Here is a 21476-nt window from a genome sequence, read left to right as displayed (position 1 = left end):
GCTTCTGTTTTTCTCATTAAACTATCTTTGAACACAAGGGAGGAAAAAGGAGCGTTGGGTTAGAGGGTCTGTGTGCAGTTTTTCTTTTATCTGCGTCAACACTTCCTCTTGGAGCGACTAACAAGCTGTTTACACGTTTACAGGTCTTGTGTGTTTCAATATGGAGAATTTTTTTTTTTGGTGCAAATTAGGGTCTTAAAATCCACCATAAAGTGCCAATAATAAGATTCCAACTTCAGTTTTGATTGCAGCTCTACCTCAATTCAGTTGTCTGCCAACTAGATTTACTGTTTTATTGTTGTTGCCGTTTTACTGCTTTATACTCGGCAGGTAGCTCAAATGTTCATTGTAGATGCACAGTGGCTTAAAAAAACATTCATACCGAGAGGATCCAACAAGCGACGGCGTTCATGACTGAGATGAAAGGAAGATGGAGCAAAGTTCACATTCATTTTTTACAAATAGAACTTTTAAAATTGGTTTTATGCAAGGATTAAACTGTATTAAACTCTACTTTCTCATCCATTTTGACCAGTTCCTCTATAAGAACCATTCCTACAGCATGATGCTGCCACCACCGTGTCTCCTGAGCTGTGGATCTCTGCAGCATGTGCCTCATAGCTGCTTCAAGAGGCTGGATAATGTTGTCCTTAAATTACACACAAGTTGACTTTTTCTATTTTAACTGCTGAATGCAATTGGCTGGGCTACGCTTTCAGGGGCATTAAAGTCTCAAAAGTGTGCATAAGGCCACACTTTTCAGAATTTCCTTTGATCAAAAAGATTGAAAACAGGGCATGCTTTTCCATTTGCGTCGCAGTTTTGCAATAGTTTGTCTGCCAAATAAAATCCCGGTAGCTTGAGGTTGAGATGTGAGCGTGTGTGGAAAAATGAAAGGAGAATGAAAACTTGTATAAAGTTCCATGTTCAGATTTTTCCCCTTTAGTTTTCCTTGCGGTTTTTGTAAAGTTCTGCACACTTGAGCACAAATAATTTCTCTCAAATATTTACAGTTCGGCTCATTTTTAAAAGCAGTAACACTTGGTCTTGTCAAATCTGGACTGGATTGTTTGACACTAAACGCAGATTATTTAAAGCCCAGTTTGTGGGATGTGGTAGCTTTGATTTAGTTGTAAAAATAAATAAACAAAATGGATCCAGAGCTTAAAGCCCTGAGGAGCGGAGACTAAAAAAACAGGACAAATCTAATTTTTGACACATTTCTGGACTGTGCCACCAAATGTTCTAAGAGGTTTAACAAAGACAACATGTATAATTTAAATATAAACAAATTTTTTTTTTTTTAAATTATTTATTTATTTTATAAATTCTGACTTTTAGGCAACAGATTAAGAAATATGCCCTGGAAAGTTTTCTGTTCTTGTCCAGACTTGTTAAATAACGAGGAGCAAACTGAACCAGCTGCTTCGGCCATTTAAAAGAAAAATGAACACAAATGTTCAGAAAATGGTTTCAGTCGATGTATGTATTCAATAAAACTACATCATTTCTTGCCACTTATTGATCAGTTGAAGGAGTTACGTAACCACAAGCATGGGGGAACAAAATGAGCTTCTTAAAGAGACAGAGACCTGATTTCAAGGCGTTGAATTGCAAAGTCAGACTTCTTGTAAGTCATGTTTGTTGGATGCAGCATTTTCATAACAACTGAAGGTAACACACAATTGTTACATGGCTGTAGGGTTGGACGATATGGCTCAAAGCGTTTCATTTAGGTTGATATCGATAATTATTGATTAGTTTTTTGATTTGAATATCTGAAATCCAGCCAAATCACTTTTTCCTGTTTTAGTCACAGTTTTAACTCTTTTGATTATCTTTAAGCATTCATAAGGCGATGGGGCAAAACTTTGAACTGCTGCTGCGCCACTCAGCAGGTTGTTGCCAAGTAACCAAAGAATGAGTGAGTTAGTTGACTCCATCACTTTCTCAGTTTGCTTTAAGACAGCTCCGGTCTGCGCGCCCGCCTACCCAGCATGCTTTGGGTGTTGCCCCTCTGCCACACCTGGACTGAACATCTGGGGATTAACAGGCTCGATGGTCATCCAGTCATTAGAATCAGCTGTTCTGGAATAGAGGCTCATCTAAAACATGCAGAGCAGGGAGCCCTGGATTTGAGAAGCACTGTCTTAAGTATGGGAGCAACTAAAGCCTTTCCTCTGCCTAATCTCCCAGAATGCCGTGTGGTTCTGCACCAGGGTTCATTGAGTATTTTACATACTGAATACTAAATATTCTACCATATGTGTTATCTATAGATATTGATCACGTGTTTATTGCGGTACAAATTGTTATTGATTTATTGCCCAGCTCTACTTGATTGTGCTATAGAATGGCAGGAATATACAGAGTACTTTTGCTATAAATCTGACATCAAAAACTCATTTATTGGCTTATTTATTTCTGAGATCTCCACCACTTCTCAGTCCCTGGTTTCATTTTGTCTCACGCCGACTGACGAGGGCCTCGCCGTCTAAAGCTCACATCGCCTTTGCAACGATCACCTCCTCTGCCTTTTGCACAAACTTCTTCTTAACTCCTCTGACCTTTCAAACTTGCGCCAAGCAGTTTGGCTGACTTCGCACATGAGCTGAGTTTAGGCACATCTAGGTGTGAAAATAAGGCTTTTGTGTTGAACTGTACATGTGAAAATATGTTGAGCAGTTGTGCAATAGTTTTTTTTTGTCAATTCTTGTTATTGATGTGATCATCTAATGCAAGCTTAGATTAAAAAAACAAACAAAAAAACCCCGCCAAACAGTTTCAGATCAACTTCAGCAGGTTCATGCTGTTCTTAGAGAGGAAGCATATTATGAGGATCCTCTTGATAATTGTTTTTTTTTTTTTTAAAGTGTGGACTGCCTCTGCAGTAAAAGACAAGATCATAATGTGTGGGCGAAGCTGTTCTAACGGCCGTGTCAACATCCACACAAACAGCCTCTAACCTTTAATATTTCAGACTCCGTGTCTCACTTTGCAGCTTTTAAAGGCCACGTCAGATTTACAGAAAGAGACGAGTCGGTGCAACGGCAAGAGGCACTGAAACGCCTCTTGAGTGACAGCCACTTTCTGAGTGATGCACAAGCGTTGCTCCAGAAATTAATGTTCAGCCACAAATTTGATGATGCAGCACTTATAATTTGGCTAGAAATAACTCATTTGCTTTGTGCATCTCTTAATTCACACCCAAAGGTTGTGAATCTGCTGTTAGCATAACAGTCATACTGTTATGAGTGTCAGTGCTATTGAAGAATATTTACAATATCCTAAAGCTGCAGTTCTGTGTTGACTAAATTGCTGGCTAAAGACTTTATTATTTTTTTAAATTTCTTTGTTTTGTGGTTGAGAGCTGGAAAAACTGATCTGAAACACCAGCGCTGTAAAAACCTAAATGGGAGCAGAAATGCCGATACTTTTATGTTTAAGCTCTTAGTTTGACTTGTCAGAGTGAAATCCTCAAAACTGATCTGAACTCGTCTCTGGATCAGCTATGCTGATCAAAAGTCACTACTGAAAGATTGTGACGTTTTTCATGTCATAAGAGAAATAACGTTCAAGTGGAACAAGTACTTTTTAAGGAGTTACTGACTTAAAACAGTCTCATATTTTGATGAAAAGTTACTTGTAAGTTGGTTTTGCCTCATTTGAATCGAACTAAGACATTTGCACTAGAAACTAGATCGTTTTTGCAGTGTGTCTTTGACCACAATGCAGCTGAGGGAAATGAGTCAGCCAATCATAGGTGGACTTTGGTGAAAGGACAAGCAGCCAGAGGGGAGAAATATAATGAATAAACTCCCTTCATGGCATCTGAGAGACAGAGGTTGAGAGAAGAGAAACATCATGAGTGACCTTAGTCTGGGCAGGAAGATTTTATAAAAAACTTATTTCAATTCTTACTATTTTATTAACCTGTAACTTGCTAAGAGAAATAAACCAAAGCATAACTCAGGTTAAATTGTAAAAAAATAAGGGCAGCTAAAGTGGGAAGAAGAGCAAAAAAAACTGTGAATAAAACCTGCAAATGAAGCATGTTGCTACGCAGCTTCAAAGATGACTGCTGCCATCGCCGTTTTCCACGGCGCGCTCTTCCTTCCTGTCTCTGCTGCAGAACCTGTCCGGAAGCGAAGCGAAACAGTTTGATCTCTGTTTTATTCAGAGGATTTCCTGGTGAACTGAGAGTCAGGTGCCTTTTGGATCATGTCGGCCAGTCGTGAGTCATTCAGTGAAAAGCGACCTCTGCCCTGTTAACCCGCCATAAAGCACGAAGCTCTGCACTCTGAACTAGTGTAGGTGTGATTGGTTTTTATTTCAGTGACTCCTGGTGTTTGTGGCTCAAGACTCAAGAATACAAAAATCAGGTTTATTGAAAAGTTTTATGACAGAAAAATAAGACAATTTCAAATGTTGATAAAATATAAAAAAAAAGGCTTTACCAAAATTTAATTCAGTAAAACAGTAAAATTCATCCAGTCTAGTGTGGAACATATCCTTAATTCTGCTTCAACATTTAAAAAGTGTTGTGATTCGTGAACAAGTTTGAACTTTTTGTGGATTTTGCCTCATCCGCTCAGGTTTCCACTACACCCCAACAAGATTAGCTTCTCAGGAGAACTGGTAACGTTCACTCAAATTGGTTTATTTCTAAATATTGATCCTTCATCCATTCCAAAACCAGTTTCAAACTGTGTAAACCGCTGAAAATTGGTTACAATCAGAGCTGAACAATCTACTGAATAAGAACGTCTTTGCGTTGTCCTTTGAGTGCGGTGTTGGAGGACGTTCAGCTCTTGACGTTCTGCAGTAGATGTTTGTTTTTTATGGCTGAGATGCTGCAGCTCACAAGGAGCAGTGGAGTCACATTGATGAAGAAAAACGAAATAAATGCCAGCAGAATGTGGGTTGTTTATGTCTCATTTCGTGACCTTGAAATATGGTGGACGTTTAACATCATCGGTGACCAAGAAAAACAGCCGCCGCTCCAAAACAGACGCCTCTGAGAAACTGCATCCATGTACAAAGGTTGAGCGATTCCACCAAACTGACAAGAAGTTTGTTTAAGTTTGTGAATTCGAGGCTTTCGGACCAGCTGTCCCAGTTTTACGCTGCGTTCCAGTTGTACTTGGAACTGGGAAATTCTGACTTCTCAGTTGGAAAAATCAACTGGAGCGCTCCCAGAAGTCGGGTTTTCCAGTGGGAAACGGAGAGCCAGGCGGACATTGTGTTTCAAAATGGCCGCTCCTCACATCAACAGTAGTAAGATGCGGTGGAGACGTTTATTTTAAAAGACACTCATGTAAGCGCACATCTAAAATCAATGTTACATGCAACTCTAAACCGAACAAATTAAAAGTGGAGTTTGCTTATGGAATGTAAAGCTTACTCTGCAAAAACAAAATCTTAAGTATTTTTGAGGTTCTAGTACACTTGAAGTAAGACAAAAATAACTTAAAAGTAGATTTACAGCAAGACATTTGAGTTTGTTTAAGAAAATAATTTAATACTGATGAAAGTACTGGTTCCACTGGCAGATTTGACTTTTAATAAGACATTTTTAGCATTTTATAAGCAAAATAATCTGTTAGTGGTACAAGTACTTTTTTATTAATATCTGTTTGGCTTTGTTTCTCTTCTAGATTAAAGTATTTCTGGATCAGTGCTTGGTTTGTGTGTGTGTGTGTGTGTGTGTGTGCTTCCCTGTGAGGAAGACAACGTTTTGTGTAACATTGCTCACTAAAAACCAAACGTCCATCCATACTAGAAAATCCAACTATTTAAATAATTCTGCAAAGATCCAGACAGAATTATGCTGCGAGGCTGCAGACATTCAACCAGAGGGAAGGAGGAAAGTCAAAATGATTTACGTTTAAAGATGTTTGCTTTCCAGCCTCAAGTAAACTCTTCCTCTATACGCAGGTTTTTCAGACCCAAAGCTTCAGTCTGATGTGATCTGAGAAAGAACTTCCTTCTAATGTTGAGGAACTTCGACAGCTGTCAGCTGCGCTTCTGAACATAAAGCAACATTTAGCTGAAGCTAGGATGTATTTCCTCCTCTGCGGTAAGGCAAAGCAAGAACCCCTTTCACTTTTGAACATCTGATAGGGATCTGTGCGTTCTCCGTTCAGAAACACCCGAAACTGTACGGCTTCCTCCCCTCTGAGCATGAAGACCACCCCGGTTTATTTTTAGCTGTTAGCGTGGGCTAGCCCCCGTACAGTCATGAGTCTGAAAGAGAATCGTACTCATTTCTCCTTAGGTCTTTCTCAGAACTACCTGAAGGAAATGACAGCTCTTCTTGCATGTCATCGCTCTGTTGACCTAAAAATAAAGGCACGTGTGTGTTCGGTGTGTGTGTGCAAATTACAAGGTTTCAAGCACAAATGTGAGTCGTCATGAGGAAGAGGATTGTTTCCAGTAAAATGATTTTATCTGCAAACGTCTATTTTCTAATGAAAATATCTTAATGCATTCAAATTAAGATAAAACTAGCTTACAAGTAACCTTTAGCAAGCTTCAGTAAATATTTCCTTGATATTTATGAAAAAGTACCAGTTCTCTTGGCAGATTCTTTCACTTATAACATAGGAAACATATCTTGTCAAAAGTTAACCAAAATCGTCAGTGGGAGAAGTTATTTTTATCATTATTCAAGAATTATATTTTGCCTAAATGTCACCGGTAAGTCGGTTTTATCTTATTTTCAGTGTGGTGAGATGTTTGCACAATAAACTAAAACAAGAAAATACTTGGTAAGAATTTGTGTTTTTGCATTGCAAATTATTATTATTAATTAAGCAAAAAAAGAAAAGAAAAAGAATCAGGATTTTCTAGACAATTCAGACTTGAAAAATGTTTCCCATTTCTTTCAGACAATTCTTGTTTGGTCCCTGCAAGGTCCTGACTTCACCTCCTCACTTCCTCCCTCCCAGAGATGAACTTCCTCTTCCAGTTCTTGCTCAGCTTTGCTGGTAAGAGACATGATTATTATTTTTTCTTGTTCCCTGAGTCTGAATTGTGACTCTTGTATGCTTGTCTGATTCCTGTGGCCTAGATGTGTGGACAATTACAGGAAAGCGACAGAGACAAAGAAAAGCTAAAACATAATTCTGCCTCTGCTGCAGATTGTTGCAAAAAAGGAAATGGAACATTAAGAATAAAGGAGGAAGTCGCAGAACTAATATTATCCCAGAACAGATATAGATGAGTTAAAAGACTCATTCTTTTAGACGGTCTGATTGCAGAAAGTTATTTTTTGTTGATCACAGTGGAAACTGGTCGAAGAAAAATGATGTTTTTGTTAGTAAAGAGTTTTGGGAATGATTTAAAAAGATTCTCAGGGAAGCAAGAGATTCAGAGATGTACAAAACTAGAGCAGATAATAGCTCCTCATCTTCATATATGGAGATGAGGAGAAGATTCAGCTTCTCCTGCTGCATTTTTTGACTGAAACTAATTTTTAGCAAACAATATTGAGCCTCTTGATTATTTTAGGAGACAAACAGCCGTTAAAAATGTAGGTTGCATGCAAGTAGCATTCATGTGTTATCCATTTAGCATTATCTTCAGCCAATCTTTTGTGAAATTAGCGATTTAGCAATAGCTTCTGCCAATTTCACAATGTGTTTAGTGGTTTAGTGTTATCTTATGCTGATTTTAAAAAAAATATATTAAGCAGCTTAGTGTTCATCTAATTGGCAATTTTGTTGCAAAAATTAATTCTCCATGACAGCCATGGTGGCCATCTTGAAAATTGAAAGGTTATCAGTAAGTATAACATTTTTGTGGGTCCAATTATGTAAGATTTGACGCTAACAGTATTCATCTGTGGTAATTGCTGGCAGTTGTAGCGCAAAAATAAATCTTCCTTGACAATCATCTTGAAAAACGGCCGCCATCTTGAATTGTTAATGACCAACGCTTATTTAAAAAATATAAATGAATTAACAAATCAAGCATCTGGAAACATCTGTGCCACGTTAACATCCTCTATCCAAGATTCTGCTGAAATATGAAAGTATCTGCTGCACTAACGGGCTGAACTGGTGCATGGTGGTGGCAGTATGGTGCTTGGAGGTAATGTTCACTGCCATCAGGATCTTGAGTTTGATGTTGCAGTTGCACAGTTAGGAAGTCAGTGGGTGGTTAAAGGTTAGAAGGTCAAATGCTCTCCTTTCTCCTGCAGGCACTTAATGTCACAGAGATTTTACCCTGATAAAGTTTCCAACAAATGTCGCTTTTATTTAGTAACCCAAATGCTACAGAGATAAGAAATTTATAAATATAGAACACAGTGAAGACACACAGCAGAGAGAACTGAGTTAAAAGATGAACTGTTCATTTCCTTCATGGACGAACCTTTAAAATCGCACAACAGGAAGAAACGAAACACGAATCAAACGCCGAACTGCAACATTAACGAGTCAACATGTAACAGTAGAACAACATGAACGGCTGCCACAGCGTTTAAACAGAAACAAGCACACTTTTGTCCTCTGATGTTATTTAAATGTGAAGTGTGTCTGACAGCGTTAGGATCAAACAGAAGGACCTCCAGCTTCGACCTTTTGACCCTCAACGCGGACAGTGGGGCTTGCTGTTGTTCTCCCTGAACCAATTTATGAAATCTGCACGCGCTGACTCAACTTCTCCGCTTTTTAAGGCAATTAAAAGAGAAAAGACACCGCAGAAAACAACAAGGGTGAGACGTCAGCGGAAAGTTGCAAAGGTCCGAGCATTAGGCCTCTGGGAACAAAACGCTTCGCTGTGGTTTGGGTTTGTGAACGCAGAGGAGCTGCGGTGTCATGCCAGTCACCCGTTGGTACTGCAAGGTTCAGCAGGGGGGCGGAATGGCGGGATCCTCATTAACTGTGTGTGAGCGTCTGTGTGTGGGGATGATGCAGCTTCCTGAAGAGGAATAAATTAAGACAAGTGACGACAGACGAGTCTTCAACCGAGCGGAATCTGCGTAAGAGCGTGAATCATCCATTAAATGAGAGCAAACGTAAACGAAGCCACTTCATCGACTTAAATCAACCACCAGGCCAAAAACACCATGGAAATTTTTCTTTTCCACGTTCGCCGTTTCACAGAAGTCTCACGCTGGAGATTTTTATCACTTGGTTCTGCTTGCAGGAGGGGCCCAGCAGAGAGGCCCTTCTGTCTGCTGCTTTATAACAGAGATGCTGTGTTCAAACTCAGGGCTCAAAGGCCAAAATGAAAAGAAACGCGCACTTGTGTGTGTTTTTGTCTATGGGGCTTTATGCACACATTACTGTACATACATGGTGTGTCTGATGTGTTCACTCTCATCTTTTGGGGGGTCTTAAATTAAAAGCAGGAAGTGATTTTTTTATATACATGCAGAGGCTTTCATCTGCCTACATGAGGAACCTTTTGTTCTTTCTTCCTCCTCATTACTGAAGGAAGCCTTCATTGTCCTGCTGCTTCCCTTCGTCTCATGTTTTCAGTCTTTGTAGGTTTGCAGTTTAAGTGTGCTGCCTCAGCATTCTGCACGTGGCACCAGCTCACCTCCTCACAAGTTCGATTCGGTTCCTACTAAAGATGTTCTGATTATTGTAGGCTTGAAGCAGTCACAAATATGGCACACAAGTATAAAAACCCTCTCTAACCTTTTCACTTTTTGTCGTATTGTGAGTTTTCAGAAGTGGTGTGTAATTCAGATACATGGCAACTTTACTCTGGCATCTGCAAATAAAACCAGCTGTCTTTAAATGTCACCTAATTAGTAACTGAAGTCCAATTTGAGTGCGTAAAACCAAGAAACACAAACAATGCAGGATTCTTGTCACAAAATGCCTGTTACAGGACTTGGTTTGCGTCGCGTTTATGACCTAGTCAAAGCCCAGACTTGACAATTGATGTTCACTGGGGCTTTCCATCCAAAGTCAAAAAGCTTGAGTTATATCACAAAACAACAATTTGAAGGTTTAAAGCATAATGTGGCTTGTTGAGGGTTTTACTTGGGTGGTTGGGTGAATTTAAATGCACACCACACTTTTCAGATTGTCACAGTTTAAGAAAAATAATGCCGCCCACATATAATTTTCCTTCCTCTTCACAGTTCTGCTCTTTAACCTTAAATCCCAATAAAACACACCAAACATTTGTGGTTTCGACTAATTCAAAGACTATGAATACATTTCCAGAGCACTAAAGCTTCAAATTAAAGCATTTTTTTTGTTTTTTAACAATGTCTTTAAATACTTTAGGAGCCATGTGGGTGCTCATATGTTTTACAACGAGCCCAATTAGCCAAATGAGGGTGTATTTGTGCTGACTAAGGTTTGCTCCTAATGCAGGGAAACCCCTCTGCGGCGCAGCGCTCACCTCTCCCTTTCTCTTTGACTCCTTTCTTCCACTCACCATTCATTGTTCTTACTGTAAAATCAAACAGTCATCACTGTCTTCTTCCTGCAGAGGAGGGGCCGGGGCCCGGCGGCCGCTGCCGAGGAAGTGCAGCGCGGGGCGGGAGGCCTTCGCCGGAGGGGGTCCCAGCAGGAAGGAGGAGCAGGAGGAGGCGGAGGGCAGCGGAGCCACGGTGGCCCTGACCCTGCTGCTGGGTCCAAGCTGGCGGTTTGGAGGCTGAAGTGAAACAACACACACATTGTGTCCATGTATGCAGAGGAAACCTCAAGACCAAGAAACACATTTTTTATTCATTTTACACACATATTTATCTAATTTGTATCTGTGAATGGTAAAGTGTTGTTGGACTGAATTAAGCTGAGTTATAGATCATGATTGTTCGAACTAAGTCTGTTGTAATGATCAAAAACAAGCTCAATAATTTCCTTGTGCTCGGTTTATCATTCTTCTACCAAAAAGTCGTCAGTCTGGTGCTTTGGTCTCAACCGGCTCTTTTATTTTGAAGGACAATTTTATTTACAGAAACTTCAGAATTAATTTTATTTGCTGTTTGTTTTGTTTTGTTTGTTTATTTTGGATATTTAAAATGTCTTCCAGTTTCAGAGTTAAATAGTCATTAGAATTGAAAATTAATTGATCTTTGAGGATGTGCTTTTGCATTATTACCATTATAACACTTAAAAATGGTGTCAAAACTACAATATTACTATTTATTGCAATAATGTCTGGGACAATTTGTCTTCCAGCAAAATCTGTCATTGTGACAGAGTTAGTGATAACAAGAGGTGTAAGAAAAAGTCTGAATGCCGTTCTTGAAGGAACATTTTCTCCTCATTTTCACTAGCTGCGTTCCTATTGACCATAAAATTGAGCAATTTCAAAATAAATTTGCATAATGGAAGCAGAGTCATTTTGAAAAAACACAAAACTCAACGTTTTTGCACTAGGATGAGGTGGATTTTTTTTTTTGCCCGTATCAACTGCAATGGAAAAACTTTTCACACCTTTGATCGACAAGTGGATGTTACTGGCACCAGACTGAGCTTAAAATATTTAGCAAAAAATCCATCCATGCAATTTTGGGTTAAAAATTGGGTAAAAATATAGAGTTTAAAATGTAAAAGTGTGTGGGAATAATTCATGTATGTCAAGACAGACTCTTGGTTCATTAGAAAAGTATTTCATGCTTATCTCCTTTGAATAAAAGTGATTTGTTTTAGATTGGTAGTTTTTTTGGAACTGAAACGTTTTAGTTCTCAAACTTTAAATCTTTATTTTTGCTAAGTAAATGTCTTACTCTTAGAGTATAAAGCAAAAACAAGGTTCAGCGGATTGTAAACTAATTTAAGAAATAAAAAATAGGACGAAGACGAATAAAAAACAGCCCTGAACACTGTCTTGCACTGAAGCGAACTATTTGCATGTCAGCAGCTTATCGGCCATGATGAGTCACACGACCTGCGGCGATGACACTGAAGGGCCGCCGTCGGCCTCTGTAGACAAAATCAAATAAAATGGCAGCTTGATGTGTGAGTTCTCAAGCAGGACAGACTCTTGGTTCATTAGACCCATTTTCCAAACTAAACCCAGTTTGGAAAATGGGTTTAGTTTGAATAAACAATTAATGGCGTGAAAGACAGAGTAGGAGTCAAAGCATGGCGATACAGGATTACTGATTACAACTTTTGTTGGCTGTTAAAATTGTTCACCAGAAAAACGGCGATAAGTAAACTGGAAGTTTTTTCTAAGAAATTGTATTTTTAAATCCGAGAAGTACCGCTTTTGTTGTAAGTCTGATTTTATTTTAAGTAATCTTGCTTTTTAAATACCCCGACCACAGGCTTGCTCTGTCACTGTGCTTTATTTACGGTTATGAGTCACTCTGGAAATATTGAAATACAATAAAAGAATGATTCAAAGAGAATTAGTTTGACTCAACAGGACTTTCTGTTTTAATGTTCAAGATTTAGAATCAAGCCTGACTCCTAATTCTAGGCGCATGCATCATCGCAGCAGAACAGTTTCTAGAGTTTTAACTTTGGGGCCATTTTATACTTTTAATGCAAAAAAAAAAAAGATTGAATACCAATGTTTTACTATTTAGCATGTTGCATTCATCTCTAAAAAAAAGTTACATTTAAAAATTGACTGTGTTTGATTTTGGATCTCAAGTACAAAATAAATACTGCATTGATTAATAGATTGATAAATAAATTGATAAAATCAGCAAGTGGATTAAAAAATAAGTTATATGAGTAAAATAAATAAATAAGTAAAATAAAAAATGCATTAAATTAACTAAACCAAATAATAAAATAAATAAAAAATGCATTAAATGAATAATAAAAAATACAAAATAACTAAATAACTAAGTAAAATGAAATAAGTAAATGAATGTGAAGAGGGGAATATGAAAATGTATTAAACCCCTCCCACTGACAAAGTGGTTGCATTAAACAAAACCAAAAGTCCCTTTTAGAGTCTGTATCTACTGGTTTTAGTTCAGTGGATTTAAAAATAGGTCAACCTGTGGAGTTTATTTTGTTTTTATTTGGAGGCTGTAAATAGCGTCATGTTTCCTTAACACTAAAAATAAGAACATTAGGAAATTAATTTGCATTTCATTCAAATCATTTACGCTAAATGTTACTCGCTAAGTCTGACATCATCCGAGCTCAAAAGTCAAAATAGAAGAATAAAAATAGTTTGCAGTATTTGACTACCTAAACCAGAATACAAAGAAACTTTTATGTTTTACTGTTTATTTTAGACTTTATTTTGTCTTGTCTGTATGAACTCTGCACTGCCATCTAGTGGGTCAGTCAGGAACTAAAGAAGTGAGGAGGAAGTTTCCTAAAAGAGGCTAAAGATAAACTGTCCAAGTTTTATGTGTAATGGCTCTGGAACCACGGCGCCAAAACATTTCCATTTCCCTATTATTTCCATGGGGAGCAGCTGTTGGCCTTTACCTGGCGCTGCTGTCGGCCGACTGCGTTTCTGCTGCTTTCTGCCGCCTGCGGCTGCTCTCTATGGGCGGCTGCCGACTGAAGCCTGAAGTAAAGAGAAAGAGATGCATGATAAACCCCTCCCTGTTGTCATTCCCCATCTCCTTCTCTCTCTCTGTGTATGTTTAAGGTGGATTTTATCGTGGGAGCAGATAAGGCGACCGACCTGTACGGGTATCGTGGCTGTGAGAGGAGCGCTCTGCTCCGGAGGTGCTGGTACAGGTTGCTGCTCAGTAAGAGAGGGTTCAACACAAAGTCCTCATCCAGCTGAGAGAGGCAAGCCTGGGACGCACAGAAAACACAAAAACCTTAGAGGAACCAGCACAAAATCCTTTTTTTTTTTACAGTGAATATTGTCCAAAACACTCACAAAATGTGCTTGTATGTTATATCATGTGCCATTTTAGAAACTGTGGGCTTAGTCTAAACTAAATATCAGGTTTTATGAAGCTATAAGTTACTTGCTAATAAATATATTTTGAATATTTATTAGCAATTAAGTAAAGATTATTTATAAAGTGACTGAACAGCCACAAAATGATGTACATTAATTTATGCATGATATGATTATTAAGGGAAAAAGCATAATAAAATTATGATAAATTAGAATATTTTCCTTCATCAGCTCATTATCCCTACTAGAATGAATAAGATCTGCAGGTTACCTAAATTAGAGGATAAATACATATATAGATCGAAAAGATTGACATTTTATTCAGTTTTGCATGTAAGCTGCGAAAATCTTACCAGATAAATATTAAAAGTATTGACAAACTGGAAAGTTTTACTGACCCAGATTAACACTGTTTAGTCTTTAAATATGTTGCTATGAAGTGTGTGTGAAGGAAGAGTTCAGATTTTTATTGACTATTTTTATGTATTTCATAAAAAATTAATCATTTCAATAATAATAGAACTTTTTTTTTGGAGTTGCGAACAAGAAGAAGGGCATCATTTTTGTCAGCTTTTATCATCAAATCTACTAGATCAACAAATATATTTTTTATCCAGCGCAACTTCCATGAAACAGATGTTACTAAACCTGTATGCTCTGCATGGCATTAGGAGAGGGGTCCTGATTGGAGACGGGCAGTGAGCAAGGCAGCAGCAGCTCTCTGGAAGCGACGGGCTTCAGCAGGAGGGAAAGAGATGGAGACGGCTGGAGGACGAAGTGGGAATATACACCTGGAACAGGTACGATAAGATGTGAAGATGTGAAGCAATAAACTGTGTGTTTGTCTTTAAGACACACACCTGAACCTCCAGCTGGGGATTTCTTATCAGGTTCCACCTTCAGCAGCAGGAACAAGTCTTGATTCTGAAGATGGACAAAGAAAATACTGCATTAGGAATCGTATTTTAATTTTAGTGGGGGAAAGAGAAATATGGATAACTGGTGCAAAGCATCCACAGCAAATGAACGTGATGAAATATAGAAAAGCAAAAGGTCCTTATGGTGAGAGAGGGAACAAAAGTTTCTCGCACAGTACATTAAATAAATGTTTTAGTATTTAACTGTATTTGAAACACTGTTCAAAATTACATGTTGAAATTCAATTTGTAAACCAATTTCATATAACCAAAAAGACAAATTTGCAGTATTTAAAACATTGTAATGATTTTAAAAATCTGAGATTATTTAAAAACATACATTTTGGCTAAGTTTGTAGGTCTTGCTTGAACAAATAGCAGCATCAATTAGACTGAACGCTGTTTCATTCCTTAAGTGCCTGGTGGCTCAAATTTGCATCATACCTAAATTTACACAAATTCTAGGTGCAATTCAAATTAGAAAATACTTTATTAATGTTCAAACTAAATAATTCAACCCCTGGTTGAGAGCAACAACAACATAATTTTTTTTTTTGCATAGCAGGATGCATTTCACTGTCATCAGTGGGAGATTAGTGTTAGATTGTTTACACACCCGCAGTGTCTGGCAGAGTGCATGAAAAAGGCTGTTGTTGGTCTCCATCTCGTCCCACTCCAGCTGCCAACAGGTGGTGGGCCGGATCACTAGCGGCAGCCCGTACAGCACACTCTCACACACTCCGTCTGCATGCAGGACCCTTCAAAACACACAGTCTCAGTTGGGATTATAAGCATAAAAGATTGAAGGAAATATGAGGTTTTTGTTTTAGATTTTTTATAGCACCAGTGGCCTTTATTCTTAGAAGTTAGATAGGAAATGAAGTTAAAACATGCATTACTGATTCACATGCCCCAGAATCAGTAATGGAACCTTTAATGGCTGTATTTACTGATCAATGCCCTTTATTCGTTAATGTTTGGTGACTGGATGTGGCTAAAAATACTCCTGATGTGAACTGTCATCTCTGTAAATGACAGTTCTGCAGGTCCTTCACAGCGTAAAGTTTTCATTTCTTCTGAGAACTGCAGGTTAATGCTGTGACTCATTTATGTAAAACACTTTTTCCTGAACACAGACGCAGTTACATGTCGTAACTGCACTTCCACAAAAAATGCAAACGCCATGCAAATCAGGATAACTGATGGAAAAAGGCCTGCGTCACTCCAAACATCTCGGTTTCTACTTTTCGTTGTGAAGGCACAAAGGTGTATTTGACTTAGAAGTGTGCATCAGTTTGTGTTGCTGTTTGGGTGTGTGTGTGTGTGTGTGTGTGTGTGTGTGTGTGTGTGTGTGTGTGTGTGTGTGTGGGTGTGTGTGTGTGTGGGTGTGTGTGTTTACAGGAGTCGGTGACATCATCTCTTGAACGTCAGTCAAGTATCTGTTGTTCGGTTCTCAGATGTAAACGTATGCAAAGCAGCAATTTAGTAAATACTTATAAATATGAGAAACAAAAGAAAATAAAAGGAAAATATTTGATTTTAAATCCAAAACTAATAATTCAAATACAGTACAAATTGGTTCAGTTAGATTTTGAAGTAAACGTTTTCTGCTTGTTTATATAAAACATTTGAGCTTTCAGATCCAATTCTTGAATCTATATTAAATCTGAGCATAACTACGTCTTAAAAATATAAAATGATTACAAGTAATAATAACAATAATAATGATATATTTTACTTATGATGCCCTTTATACGACAAGTATGTCACAATTGTTATTACATGAAGTAAAGAAAGTAAAATAGGAATACATAAATAAGCTCATGTCATACAGAACTTTCACTACTTACATAAATAACATAAAATTGCAACAACTTGATTTCATTGCATTGAGAAGCAGACAATAGTTTGTAGCCAATCAAAGTTAAATGAAGGAATAATAAAGAAAAAATGTTGCTGAAATCAATTGTATTGATCCATCACATAAGATCTTACTAAAAAGAACTGAAAAAATGTAAAAAATTACAAGAATAACTTTCTCAAGGCCCCGTGTTTCATTTTGTGTTTACTTCCTGTAGAATCTATTATCTATAAATCAAAACTTCACAAAAACATCTCATGGTTTTCAGTCTCGGTTGTAAACTCATTCTTGTGTTCTCCCACTTCCAGAAGTACGAGAACGTGAACAAAAGGATGTAAAGCACATTGAGGACATAAACAAGCCAGTCCAGAAAACGTCTGTGGAGTTTTTCCACTCGGTTTCACTCGTTCTGAGACGTTTCAAACATCAGAGCAGAACAAAGCGTCCTCTAACATGGTGAGAGAGTTTCATCTAAAAAATATTCCACTGCTCCATACAGTCAGAAAGAAGGCATTCATAGAGATTTTACTGGAGCGAGGTTTCATCACACGGACGGCAAAGGCTCGCGTGTTTCTTCTCTTCCTCTGTTTCATCAAGCCAGACACAAAATTAGGAAGAGTGGACTATAAAATACAGTTTAAATTTACTATTACATGAGACAATTTATTGCTGTTATTAACTAATGAGATAGGGACAAAGTAAACTAAATTGTAGCAAAATTTTATGCTTTGAAATTTCAATAATATTGTTTAGTACAAGAAAGTCAACCTTTATTTCAATTATGCAAATCAATGAGTTATTAAGTCAAAAAATCATGCTGATGAAAATGCTCAACTTGAATATTAAAACACCATATACAAAGAAAGTTACAAAAACTGTCTTGCTACGTTTTCTGGCATTTAGCAAATAGAAATAATTTTGATAATTATAACTCGCCCAAAACGAGAGAAGTTTGGCCTGATTTAAAAAATATCTGTTTTTATTCGGGGTTTGAAAAATTTCGGTTTCAAATGTAAATAACATTTAATCTAATATTTGTTTTTAAACAAATATTAGATTGCACTTCATTACAAAACTGTGCAGTGTGAATATTAAGTCACGGATTTCAAGCACCAATTTGAACTCTGTATTGCAGAACCTGAGGCTCAGAGATTGTTGTTTTTCTGTCCTTCACTTACTTGATCGCTCTCAGCCTCTGAGGAGTCGGGCTTTGATTTCCGGGGCCCTTGACTGCCGGCAGGAAGTCACGAAGGCTCTCTGTCTTAACGCCCAGGCTGGGGGTCAAAGGGATGAGGGCGGGGCTTATCAGGCGCTCCAGCATGTCACATTTCACACAAACTGCACAGGTGGGACAGGACATTTCACTGAGCTTGTTTTACATTTGAGTTTGTGCGGTTCTGAGTGCTGGTCGTTGAGTCGGACCTGGAAGCGGGTTGTCAGCCAGGCTGGGAAGCAGCAGGTGGAGGTGCTCCCTCTCTCCTCCCTGCTCCTGGAGCCACGCCTTTAACACCGTTTCCATGGCGAAAACGCTGTTCTCCACCTGCTGCAGGTCCACCTCTGTCCCCAACATCAGTGAGTCTCCAGAGACACAAACACACAGAAATGATATCAAATCAGACCATTTGAAGTTTAAATCCAAATCTGTCTTATTTTACTGATGTTGAAAAAACGTTCTCTACAGTTGTTTAAACGTCAGTAATTCTCCAGACCTTCTGGCGATATTTAGGAATTTATCTTTGGAGTTTCATTGCTTTTTCACTTATTTTTGCTATTTTTGCTATGTTGACAGTTATGGACACAACATTGGTCAGTTTGGGACATTTTTTGATTAATATGTCAAAGTGACAAAACAAACAACATGACATTCCTATTGTAATGCTTTTATATTGTTATTTTGGAGACCACTAGGTGAAACCTATGTCTATGGCTACAGGTGTATTTCAGTAAATTTAAACATCACCAAAAAGTCAAGTTATTCCGGTACTTAAATTCAAAAGTCAAAATCACACACTGAGTGTTTACTTCCCCTAATTCTGATTTACAGATGATAAAAAATGAAATTGACTCCCATCTCATGGACGGTAAGGCACAAAAGATTATTATTACAGAATTTCAAATGATGTTTACAAGCGGTTTAATGGAAAACTGTGTGGAGGGAAAACATTAGGTAGAAAAAAGCAAACATATTCAAAGTTGATTTCGTTCGTAGTAGGATGCTTTGTGGAGCAATCCAAACATTTTATTAAGGTTACAGTAGTGCTGCTTAATAATAATATAACCCAAGTAAAAATAAAAAGTATGGTAAAGTAGAAATGTTTTCCCAAAAACCTAATTAAATGTAACCAGTTTCTACACACCTCTGGTTTTATGCAAGACTCAAATTTACAGAGAAACTGAATAATTGACGGGTTTTATAAATAGATGTTTGAAATTTAACCTTTTATATGTACCGGATATATATAAAATGTTTGCTGTTGACCATTGCTAGCAACATAAAGTTGTTTAATATGTGCAAAATATTCAAAAAGCTTAAGACAGAGGTTTTCTAAAGGTTGTATTGATAATCTATGCAGCCGTGTCTGAAGTCCTTCCCTGAAGCAAGCAGCGATAAAAATCAGCAGCCAAGAAGGGACAAAAATACAGATAAGAAAGAAGTTAGTGCTTTGTTCAACAAAGTGTTGCTTAGGGGAATTATTGTATATGGCCAGTAGATGGCAGCACTATTCAACATACTTTTACAACACTTGACACAATTACCAACCTAAATAACCTTCTGGAGTGTCATTTCAGGGCTTCAGAGTCACTTGACGTAACTTTTAAACATGCCTGGTGTGCAGAGATTTCATTAACTTCTGGTGTTTCTATGAAAAATAATTTATTAGAATGTATTTTATCCAGTTGTTTGTGCTTATCTGTTTCTTCAAAGGACAAACTGGCCACTTTTTCTTCTAACCATATCTTTTCTGCTTTCATCCCCAGCATCCATTTATTATCGCAGGCTTGACAGAAACCTTATAAACTCGGCTCGTCCATCCTCCCCTTTTTTCCTGCTGCTTAATAGTTAATGAGCCATCAGCGGATAACTAATAGGGCTAGAGGGAGAGCGGAGGATCAGGAGGTCGACAGAAGGGAGGATAAGTTGGACGCAGAGCAGGGGAAAAGAAATGAAAATATTCCCACTCTCCGCGTCTGGATGAAATTAAGCGAAGCTAAATTCCTTTAGTAGACTGAACTATCTATCTGATCCATCATGTGCTGTTAGCTTTTTGGATTAGCTGCCAACATTTGCAGAAGTCCTTCATCTCTGTGCTTCATCTGAGGGGAAGATTTGTGTGTGCTCGTTCTCCTCTGATTGGTCCCTGTGAGAGTGAGAGAGGTTAAAGGAAGATTTAAACTTTGCTAATAAGTAATGAATTGCATGCCTACTTCAATGTGTCAAAAAGTCGCCGTCGGATTAAAAAAACGTCCCTTAATTCTTTACAACTTTTGATCGTCCGTATAATAAGACAGCTGCGCATGAATCAGTTTACATAAGAATGAATTGCAAGAAATAATTTTAAAGTTAAAAAACGTAGTATTTTAATGTAAATGTTATTTGGAAAAATAATACAACTTAAAATTGCTTTCCTTATGTCACAATAAAAATTATTTTTACAATATATATACCCAACATGTTTTATAATGTAAATATGCAACTTCTCTCAGGTTCTGTGATTTCCTGCTGGATCTTTTCGTTGCCCCTCCTGTTTCTCGGTTCATGCTCCATGCCTCGTCCACTGTTTTCTTATTTATTCATTAAAAAGTGCAGACAGAAATACCAAGTTCCTGTCTGCGCTTTGGCCTGCTTCAGAACACAACAGTTCAATCAATACATAAAGAAAATGAGGAGTATGGCTCTGGTCCGGCTGTCCTCACAAACTGACTGGCTGGGGAAGAAGATTGCACACAGCCGACAATAAAAAACACTAAATTAAACGACACCCTGAAGCTGTAGGTTTGTCTGCTCTGCTAAATCATAGGAAGTTAGGAACGTGTTTTGACTGGGCAATGCTTTTTGAAATTACGAGAACAAAGCCTGAGTCACATTTTTCATTTTTATCGCATGAACTATTGTAATTTCCTTTTTATTTGTCCAGATTGTTGCTGTTCAGCTTTTAACCCACAATATATTACATACATCAGTTTTAGCTTTGCTTCAGTGGTTATCAGTTCATTTTAGAGCTCTTTTTAAAAACCCAGGTTGCTTTTTGCAGTCAATTTCTCCTTTGATCTCGGATCTGACCCTATCCCACATCCTTACAGTCTGTTACTTGATCCCCAAACACACTTTTTGAGCAGAAAGGATCTATAGCTTCTGATGATTCTTTTAAAAAGCAGCTGGAGGCGTTTTGATTTTGCAAGCTTTTCAGGCAAGGACATTAAAGGTATTTAGTAGACCAGAAGGTCTGTGGTCCAATAAGATGAAAGCCATCACATAAGATGCTATGTGTTTTTTTTTTTTTAAACTTTGATTATGGCCACAAATACATCGTTTCAACTGTAAGGAATAATGTTGGCAGCATCATGCTGTGGGGATGCAGCAGCAGGTTCTGGAACCCCAACGTACAGCAAAAAGCTTCACTTAAAGACAATAAAGAGAATGTTCTGGAATGGCCTAGTCAAAGTCCAGATCCCAATCCAATATACAGATTGTGTATTCAAATCAAAAATACTTTATGTATACCAAAGGGAAATTAAACATTGTCATAAGTGATATCATCCAACTATCTTCAAAATGTTATTGTGGATGGTGTAGGTGGGAAGGATTTCCAGTAGCAGTCAGTCTTACAACGTCTCTGAAGAAGCCTCTGACTGAAGACTGCTGCTGTATGACTATCAGAATATGCTAACAT

The 21476-nt window shown here is 37.9% G+C and overlaps 1 protein-coding gene across 3 annotated transcripts in view; it reads right to left on the bottom strand.

Moving 5' to 3' along the window:
• Positions 1–8233: 8233 nt before the first annotated feature.
• m1ap (meiosis 1 associated protein) overlaps positions 8234–21476 on the bottom strand; it is a 33625-nt gene continuing 20382 nt past the window's right edge. For 2 of the 3 annotated variants that reach the window (XM_055051181.1, XM_055051182.1), the window contains exons 5-12: positions 18007–18162; positions 17763–17922; positions 15340–15481; positions 14667–14730; positions 14455–14597; positions 13579–13694; positions 13377–13458; positions 8234–10623 (exon numbers count right to left, since the gene is read on the bottom strand). In XM_055051181.1, the coding sequence (XP_054907156.1) occupies positions 10417–10623; positions 13377–13458; positions 13579–13694; positions 14455–14597; positions 14667–14730; positions 15340–15481; positions 17763–17922; positions 18007–18162 (1070 nt within the window). In that variant the 3' untranslated portion in view covers positions 8234–10416. Of the gene's footprint in view, positions 10624–13376; positions 13459–13578; positions 13695–14454; positions 14598–14666; positions 14731–15339; positions 15482–17762; positions 17923–17963; positions 18163–21476 lie in introns of all 3 variants that reach the window. The other variant, XM_055051183.1, reaches the window with a different exon arrangement.

Source organism: Poeciliopsis prolifica, unplaced genomic scaffold, assembly GCF_027474105.1.
Source record: "Poeciliopsis prolifica strain line A6 unplaced genomic scaffold, Auburn_PproV2 SCAFFOLD032, whole genome shotgun sequence".
Lineage (NCBI taxonomy): Eukaryota > Metazoa > Chordata > Actinopteri > Cyprinodontiformes > Poeciliidae > Poeciliopsis > Poeciliopsis prolifica.
This window is presented reverse-complemented; position numbering and strand designations above follow the sequence as displayed.